We start from the raw sequence: 10,205 nt of genomic DNA, 5'->3' as shown, positions 1-10,205 counted from the left end.
CCATGTGCTTTGCTCTTCGTTTATTGATGACACACGTTAATGTTCAGAGGGGAATCTGTACAAAAGCTAAAGCAAAAAGGAGGCACTCTCTAGGATTACATTTATGTGAATGCTGCTTACGTAGCTGAATTTAAGGCAATTACTAAACTATTTATGAAGCTTTTAATCAAAAAGTGGCTTAAATACACTAATACCCAGAGCTGCAATACTTTATGGCTGTACTGAGGACACTATATTGTCACAATACTGTGAATCTGGTGGAAATAATTTTGGAATAATGTCTGTAATAAGCCACTTTTCAGATCAATCCTACAATAGCATTATAAATAGACTGTGACAATTTGCAGTGATTTTCCCTGTAACAAATTAAAAAAGGATCTACGCTACAATAATATGTGTGCATATAAATAATTACAAAAAAGCAGATAATATTGAGGTATGACACAATGTTTGTGATACTGTAATTAAATACATTCAAAATACTCTTGAACTTAGAATTTTTGTAAATTTTGCATCTTTGCATGTTCGTCTTGTGCATTTGTGAGACTTTGGCACATTTACAGCTACCAGCACCTCATCCAGGGTCAGCCTTATGAATGCTAGGCACGCCCGTGTTTGCAAGTGTGGTCCATGCTACGGCAGTAGCAGAAGGCTTTGAAGAAGCGGCAGTAGCAGGTGTCACAGGCGTCGCAGCAGGGCAGCTGGTGGCCCAGGCAGGACTGCTGGTGGGGGATACAGCGGCCAGGGGAGCGCGTGCCTCTCCTTTGCAGCTGCACTGCATCAGCCACGTCCTGTGGGTACTGAACAGACGTCACAAGGCACTATCAGCAGACTTGCCAATATCTGACCACACAATGTTTCAGTTCTTTAGGAATTTAGGATTTATGATAAAAAAAAAATTTAAATACACTGAATATGCAAATATGAGCACAGACAGTGCGGCAGAACACAAAGACCCTCCTTAACTATATATATAGAAGTATAGGGTTAGAAGTTTAGGGTTAGAGATAACGACATCAAACCATCTCCAAAGCTTTCTGACTGGGTGGATTGTTTCCATGTAGCAGCCATTAGTCAACACCCTAACAATCATTTTGGATACCACATTAAGCACCTAGAAGCCCTCTAGCAACCCACTGGAATACCTTGGCAATCACATACCACATCACACCACTGAGGATACCATAGTAACCACCTAGCAACCACCTGGGATACCATGGCAAACATCCCTAGCACTCACCAGAGATACTATAATAACTACCTAGCCACACCCTAGCTGTCACCTTCAATACCAAACGCACCACACAGCAACTTCTTAGCCACCACCAGAGATGCCACTGCAAACACAAAGCAACACCCCAGTGCCATAGCAACCACTTCATTTTCAGAGAATAATTTCCATTAACTTAAAAATGATTGGTCCTCCTCTCAAGTCAGCGGCCTTAAAAGACAGACAATCTATAATCCTTCTTGTTTTCCACTCTGTCTTTAATTTGTTGCCCTTGGGTCACCATTATCACTGTCTTTTATGCTGGTCTGAATGGCAAAGGGTGACCAGTAAATCAACAAATAAACATGCATAAGTCCACATTAGAAAAAGAGAAATGATCGTGTAATATCTTGATGACCACAGTGCCTATGGTCATCAAGATATTACACGATCATTTCTCTTTTTCTAATGTGGACTTATGCAAGTTTATTTGTTGATTTACTCTTTATTTATGCTGATATTTGTCCACTGTTATCTCCTTGATAATTATATGCCCTGTGATCCGACACTGGGGAAGAAAACAGAGTTGATTATAACTGATTATTATCGATTATAACATTTCAAAATCAGTGCAGGTCAATTGTCAATGCACACCCACAAAACAGGTTGTATGAAATTCAAAAGGGTTTCTTATGCATTTAGCATTTTTCTGATCCAATGCATCATTTAATGACTATAAATCTATTGAAAACACTGAGCATTTTCAAAGGCAAAAACCGACCTTTTATTGGTAGTAGCAAAAGCTCAGTGATCAGTTTTATCAAAAATAATATTACTGTAGACAAGAGCCTAAATATTTAATTAGGCTTAGTTTAAGATTAAAAATGTGTCTGGTCAAATATTTAATTAGGCTTAGTTTAAGATTAAAAATGTGTCTGGTCAATGAGTTGACATTTAAAGTGTGTTTTTTTCCCCATTTATTGTCACTGGAGAGTTTGGTTATCACTGATCTACCCAACGGCTAAATGATCGCTACAACAACAAGCTTCTTTCTTTTATCATTTGCTGCCACTGTCAACTGAGCACAAGCTCTATTTAACACATGCACTCAGACGGAAAAAATACTTCAGCTTCCAGGAAACTTGGAAAACATTCATTTTTCCTTAAGCAGTCTCCCTTCAAAGAGAGGATGAAACATAATGCAAAAAAGCATGATCGTCTTTAAGTGGTAATTTCCGGCGTACCTCATCATAGGAACCAGGATCCACCATCAGCTGCTCTTCCACTGAGTCAATCCTGGGCCGTACAGGATCCACTCCTGGAACCGAGTCTTGCACAGCTTCAAAACAGTCAAACCAGCATCAGAACATTTCAATCTTATGCATAAATTTTAACGCCAAATATGCATTAGATTTTACATTAGTTGTTAAACAACAAGCATCCAGAATAAAAATCATGACTTTAAAAGGGGAATTCCAATGTTTTTCTGAACTTTCTGCACAATTATAAGACATAAACAAAGCTGTTCAGAGAGGTTTGTGAAAATGTTGCATTTTAGAGAAACTTGCAGGGGATTGTTCACAGTGGTGGTGACAAGAACCAGATGTCTAAAGTGCTTAATGCCTCTAAAAGCTCCCTCACAGAAAAATAAGTGAAATGGTTATGAATTCACTGCCTGATGCCTGAGACACTGTTTTACAATACTTTGGGCCAAAAATGGGTTCTATAATATACTTTTTAAAAAGCCATTTACAGTGGAGCGGTTAATGCAGAGCAAAATAGTACCCAGAGAATACTTACTTTTTCAGATTTACCTCTATTTTACAATTATTAGCATTTCATATACAAACCAGAAGCCACGTGTAGGTTGTTTCGGATATTAAATAAAATGGCTATTTACACTGGAAACACTGAGATCTCAGAGAAAGAAATCAGAGTTTCTCTTCAATGAATCATTTGACTCAAACCACTCTAAGTGAGTCAATCAAGAAGTGACTGAATTATGCAGATATTTTGAAAAACTGGCCTTAGAAAAGTAACAGAGGCTTAAACTAAATCTGATTTTGTTTAGCTATTGGGGAGAATGGTTCCTATAAAAGAATCTTATCGTATCTTTTCCTATATAATCTATGGGAACAATCTGCAGAAACAAAAGCAGTTACTTGCAAAAGTTCTGGCACCCCAGTCAAGTGACACGTTTTGTTGATTTTCTAGGAGAAAATAAGTTAACACAGCCTCCACTGTGAACACACTTCTTAATGCACAACTAGTGTGTATTTGCTGAATTTAACATGTTGAAATAATAATTTTGCAAAAGTTTATTAAAAAATTATAATGCATGTTTTTATGTTTTATTTTTTCCAATATTTATGTGTTATATAACTTAATTTGACTTTTGCATAAGGATGTATCGGTATGTATAATGAACTTATCTCACTTACTAATGTCTGAGAAAAATGAATTGTCTGTCCTCCGTATGCTGGGACGCGAGTCTTCTATGCGGTTAGTGCGGACAAGACCGGACGCCACCTGCACCATGTTGAGACTCAACCAGCAGAAGATTACAAGATTTAACATGGCCACTGATCCAGAAAAGTGCTCTTCACTATGTAACCTGATGGGTGATTGAATAAAAGCACAAAAAAGGCAAGTTTAAGCCCTTAAAAGGCCAGGGCCCACCAGCGGGCCCAGTTTTATTAGACACGTCTTTAAGCTCAGCCAGTTTGCTTTGAAGACTCTGTAGTTACTGAATAATGAACCTTAGTATGCAATTTGCCTGGAATTCACAATCAATCAACCTTTATTTAAACTCAGAATACAATGAGGGAGACCCTCACTTACAATGTAGCTGAGTAATACAGCATGAAATTTTAAGGGTTTAAGAGATAATGTACAATAAAATAAGTTGTAGAATCAACCAGCAAAGAATCAACCAGCAAAGAAACAACCAGCAACTGCATTTTGACATGAAAATAACCAACTGCCAACATTTGCAATACATTTCACATGATCTATTAAATGACATTTCTTTAAGTGGGACCAAACAATGCAAACAGTGTCTGATGTAAAAGTGCACATTTATAAAGACCACTTCAGCAATCTCAAAGGCAAGCACTTACCGTAAAACCGCTTCCACGATACAGATTACAAACTGTTCTAGAGTAAAAATGAAGAAAAAAGGGAAACACTGTAAACACCGTAGTTGAGTGCAGGATTTATCTTAATCTGGGTCCGGGAAACCGGCCTTTAGCGCAAGAAACGTCTTATGTGAGGCTTAAAGCTGGCTGAAGCACATAGTAACATGTTTACCTGGAGGCTGCGTGCACTGGGTGAGTGTGTGTCTCTACATGCATGTATGTGCGATGTCTCATACCTGCAGTGTTCCTGACCCCTCAGTTAAGGGTGTGCACCACACTCTGCTTTATAACAGTCCCTGGGTTAGGAGGAGGGTGATCCTAATCAGTGGGTGGAGGAGTGGTCTCTTACGTCTTGCTGGTTTTAGCCACACACCATCATGAACACACAAACACACTCACACCCCATAAGGAACATAAGTTTACGTGCCCAAGATGTACGAGAAATGTATATCAGTCAATATATTTGCTAATCACATCCAACTGAGACAGAGCCTCATATCTCCAATATGACAATAAAAATGAAAATAAACGAAAAAGAACTTTTTGCCACATTTTATGTCTTTACAATCTGTTAAATTCTGAAAATAAATAGTAAGTGTGCATTAATGTGTGTAGAAGTGTGTTCTCTTCATTGCTGTGTTTGATGTACTTGTAACTGAACTACATACACTGACACACCACCATGTAAGTGTCACTGCAGTGCTGAGGAAGACCCACCACCCAGAAGATACCTGCTTTGTGGAGGTCCTGTGGAACAGAGTGAAAAGGGGCTAGCAGAGCATGCAGATAAACAGATGGAATACAGTCTGTAATTGTAGAACTACAAAGTGCACCTATACAGTGAGTGGAGCTGATAAAATGGGCAATGAGTGCGTTATGGAGCATGGTGTATATGTAATAATGTTTTTATTAGTGCACTGTAAAAAATTGTATTTTAACTTAAAACGTTAGTGTTCAAGGTGACTTAACATTTTAAGGTATTTGAACTTTGAATAGTAAGTTAAAAGAATAGGAATCTGAGTTTTACGCCTTGTCAACATATTTTAAATCAGCCCAAACACAAACCTTTTCAAAGCTAACCCCCCCCCTCATTTTTACAGTGTACATATATGGCAGAGATTTATGTAAATGTATTTTAAATTATACTCATATACTTGTATGACATTCTCATTCCTATTAAAAAGTGTGACATAGCTAAAACGAGAAGTGTATGTACACTGTTGAAAAGTTTAACATCACTTGTAATGTTAACCATTTGTCTTGTTTTATATTCAATATTAAAATATACAATATAAATTTAAACATTCTGATCTAGAAACAAAACATATTTTATGTTTTTTTCACTTGATTTCCTTTGACTTTCCTCTGCAAGATTATCTTATATCTAATTTCTTCTGAAATATCATGTAAAAATATACAACTTGCACTTATTATGCGTTTTGACTGGAATTAAACTGTTATGATTGATATTAAATAAATTAAATAAATGAACCGTTTCACCATACAAAGAATCATTCAAGCATGCAAGTGTTCATGGTTACATATAGAAGCAATTCTTTCCTAAAAATGGCACAGCAGCACCTTCGCTCTCTAGAACGGATGGAAAGAGCAGACCTCCCCTCTTCTGTCCTCATAACTTTCTACAGAGGCACTATAGAGAACATCCTGACCAACAGCCTCCCAGTGTGGTACGGCAGCTGCACCGCAGCAAACCAGAAGTCCCTCCAGAGAGTGGTGAGGACGGCAGAGAGAATCACCAGAACCCACTTCCGTCCATTCAAGATCTCTACCTGTCACACTGCCTCAGCAGAGCCCCCAAGATAGAGACCTCACCCACCCTGCCCATGGACTGTCCAGCCTTCTGCCCTTTGGCAAACGCTACTGCAGCATGCGGTGCAAGACTGCCAGACTCAGCAGGAGCTTCTTCCCACAGTTCCATCAGACTGCTCAACTCCCTCTAACAATGCGCAACATGCAGGCCTAAAGGGACTGTTGAACTCCAGAACATACATACAGAATGTCTGATCACTTCTATTAGAACTGCCTTCCTATCTTAAAAATGCAGCTGTTTTTTTTCTGTGCATTATTTTCAGTGTTCTCATCACTTGAGTACTTCATCTCCTTTCACCAGTGTCATTTTTAACATTTTAATTTTTAACATGTAACATTTCCTGTTACACTTTGCAACAATACTATCACAGAGAATAATGTGTAATATGTCTTACAAACATTTATAAAAGTTTAAAGACATATATTGCAGCTTGCCATATTTCCATTATCTTCAAAGTCTGCTTAAATGGAGTTTAACTCAATGTGTGTGTGTGTGTGTGTGTGTGTGTGTGTGTGTGTGTGTGGGTGTGTGTGTGTGTGTGTGCAGACTGGACAGAGTACAAAGTGACCATTTCATTTCTTCACTTAAGTTTGATGTTCCTTACCGCTGGGTAAACATTCTATGAACTTGTGGCTCCACCAGGTATTTTTAATGGCTGACGCAGTAAAGGGGGAACAAGCAATAAAACCTTCATGGCTCTGCACATCAACTTCAATCAGGCTTGTTCAATGATTTTATTTTTATTAGAATTTGAGTAATGGAAAGGAAATATGTGGAAATAGATATTGATGTGCAACATTTATGGGACGTTTGACTGTGACCATTAAACAAGATTGCAATAAAATGCTTAAAATGAATTAAAATTAATTTTCTTCCTTTTAGTACAAACAACTGTGCTTGTTTTAATGAATATGAAGCGACAGTATGTACACATCCCATAAATCAATCAGAATGGACTGTGTATTGGTACAGTGCAAAAGCAAAAGAGTTCAGCTTTAATGTGAAAAGAACTATCTAGTACCGATGAGATTATATATGAATGTTGAACTACACCGACTATAAACATCTGTGTTTTGAAACTACAAACATTTAAGATCAAATTTCAGCAGCAGCAAAGCAAAGAATCCACACTTCTCTTTTCTGACTGCATAATTTACTGGATATTGTCTTCTAAATGGAATAAAAGCTTGACATCTGCCTGATGGACAATCATCAAGAACAGCAGGCTTCTGTTTTTAGCCACAGCCAGCTTGTACCGGAACTAATTCATGATGACTTTATTTAATTTCTTGTTCACTGGAAAAAACAGACAGGTATTCTTGCACTTAAGGTTATTTATAATTGAATGGGATGTCAGTATTATTTCTTGGTAAAGAGCACTTACTAAATGGCAATATACCTTCAGGATGGTCAACACAAGATGTCCTATATACTTAATCAAACATCTCCGTTCTTTAAGCTTTTACTGCTTGCAAGAAAAAGTGTGGTATTAGTTAAAAGAGGCTTCTGACCAAAATAGCATTTACACATTCACACAAAAGCAGATACAATACAGAGTAAATGTATACATGAACAACCAAAGCTCTGCAATCTGAATGAGGGGAAAATTAGGAGATATCAATAAATTAGGTAGGGTTTAAAGGAATAAATACCAGAAAATTTGATGTAGATGGTGTTGATTGGTATATTTTCTTTAATCATTGTTTTTACCTTATGTACTGAGAACGATGTATTGCTAAACAGAAATCAGAAAAAAGGTAAAAAAATTAAGGGAACGCATCATTTCTATCATTTCACATACGGTTTCAAATTTTCAGAAGTGTATGTGTGTATACATATATATATATATATATATATATATATATATATATATATGTGTGTGTGTGTGTGTGTGTGTGTGTGTATCTATATATATATATATATATATATATATATATATATATATATATATATATATATATATATATAATGTAGATATTATACATTTTCATGGGACAACATGAAACTTGGATATAACTTGAAGTAGTCAGTGTACAGCTTGTATAGCAGTATAGATTTACTGTCCTCTGAAATGAACTCAACACACAGCCATTCATGTCTAAATAACTGGCAACACAAGTGATTACACCTCACAGTGGACATGTCCACATTGTGCCCTATTGTGTCGTTGTCCCTCCCTGTTGTCATGTGACTCATTAGAATTACAAGGTTCCAGGTGTGAATGGGGAGCAGGGCTGTTAAATTTGGTGTTTTGGGTACAATTCAACATGGATGTTCAACATGGATGTTCAACATATTCAACATGGCACCTCATGGCAAAGACCTCTCTGAGGATGTGAGAAATAGAATTGTTGCTCTTTACAAAGATGGCTTAGGCTATAAGGAGTTTGCTAACACCCTGAAACTGAACTATAGCATGGTGACCAAGGTCATACAGCGGTTTTTCCACACAGGTTCTGCTACGAACTGGCCTCGCCGGGGTGACCAAAGAAGTCGAGTCTACATGTTCAGCATTATTTCCAGAGGTTAGCTTAAAAAAACAGATGCAAAAGTGCTGCCAGCATTGCTGCAGAGGTTGAAGAAGTGGGAGGTCAGCCTGTCAGAGCTCAGACCATCCGCCACACAATGCATCAACTTGGTCTGCATGGCCATCATCCCAGAAGGAAGCCTCTTCTGAAGCTGACTCACAAGAAAGCCCGCAAACAGTTTGCTGAAGACAAGCTGTCCAAGAATATGGATTGCTAGAACCATGTCCTGTGCTCTGACGAGACCAAGATAAACTTGTTTGGCTCAGAGGGTGTCCAACATGTGTGGTGGTGCCCTAGTGAGGAGTACCTCACAGTCAAGCATGGTGATGGTAGCATCATGGTCTGGAGCTGCATGAGTGCTGCCTGCATCAGTTCTATTGCGTTGAGGTCAGGACTCTGTGCAGGCCAGTCTAGTTCTTCCACACCAAACTCGCTCATCCATATCTTTATGGACCTTGCTTTGTGCACTGGTGCGCAGTCATGTTGGAACAGGAAGGGTCATCCCCAAACTGTTGCCACAAAGTTGGGAGCATGAAAATGTCCAAAATCTCTTGGTCTGCTGAAGCATTGAGTTCCTTTTACTGGAACTAAGGGGCCGAGCCCAACTCCTGAAAAACAACCCCACACCATAATCCCCCTCCACCAAACTTTACACTTGGCACAATGCAGTCAGACAAGTACCGTTCTCCTGGCAACCGCCAAACCCAGAGTCATCCATCGGATTGCCAGACGGAGAAGCACGATTCGTCACTCCAGAGAACACATTTGTCCAGAGTCCAGTGGCGGTGCTTTACACCTCTGTATTCCACGCTTTGCATTGTGCTTGGTGATGTAAGGCTTGGATGTAGCTGCTCGCGCATGGAAGCCCTTTCCATGAAGCTCTCTACACTGTTCTTGAGCTAATCTGACGGCCACATGAAGTTTGGAGGTCTGTAGCGATTGACTCTGCAGAAAGTTAGGAACCTCTCCGCACTATGCGCCTCAGCGTCCGCTCATGCTGTCGTCCCCAATCACTTCCACATTGTTATAATACCACTGACAGTTGACTGTGGAATATGTAGCAGTGACGAAATTTCACGAGCGGACTTGTTGCACAGGTGGCATCCTATCACAGTACCATGCTGGGATTCACTGAGCTTGTGAAGAAAATGTTTGTAGAAGCAGTCTGCTTTTATTTATAAATTAGCCTTCAGTCCTTGACAAAGGAAATAAATGATATATCTAACAGAAAGGTCTCTGATAACAAATGACTGCTTCATTGTCATTTTAATAGACAGAAAGTGGCACATAGTTATTGATCGTAGTTACATATAAATGTATTGCTTGGTCTTGGTCAAAATGTCATCTCTTTTCTGTTCATTTGTGGACATTAACCTTAACTCGGTAGTATAATCTACACATATTCTCCATAAATATGTGTTGGTGAGCTGTGTTCTCTGGGCTTGTTAAAAAAAAATGAACTAGCGTTCAGGTCGTTCTACGTCACTGTGATCAGATCA

The 10,205-nt window shown here is 38.6% G+C and overlaps 1 protein-coding gene across 1 annotated transcript; it reads right to left on the bottom strand.

Moving 5' to 3' along the window:
• On the bottom strand, nucleotides 1-4,637 carry LOC108432372 (agouti related neuropeptide). The gene is made up of 5 exons (XM_017706143.1): nucleotides 4,584-4,637; nucleotides 4,330-4,366; nucleotides 3,652-3,824; nucleotides 2,455-2,549; nucleotides 1-800 (listed from the first exon to the last, which is right to left on the bottom strand). The coding sequence occupies exons 3-5, from the start codon at nucleotides 3,785-3,787 to the stop codon at nucleotides 600-602; spliced, it is 432 nt and encodes a 143-aa protein (XP_017561632.1). The 5' UTR covers nucleotides 3,788-3,824; nucleotides 4,330-4,366; nucleotides 4,584-4,637; the 3' UTR covers nucleotides 1-599.
• Between the last annotated feature and the right edge of the window lie 5,568 nt (nucleotides 4,638-10,205).

This window comes from Pygocentrus nattereri, chromosome 25 (genome assembly GCF_015220715.1).
Source record: "Pygocentrus nattereri isolate fPygNat1 chromosome 25, fPygNat1.pri, whole genome shotgun sequence".
NCBI lineage: Eukaryota > Metazoa > Chordata > Actinopteri > Characiformes > Serrasalmidae > Pygocentrus > Pygocentrus nattereri.
Note: the sequence above shows the minus strand (reverse complement) of the source record. Positions and strands in the feature narration are given on the sequence as shown.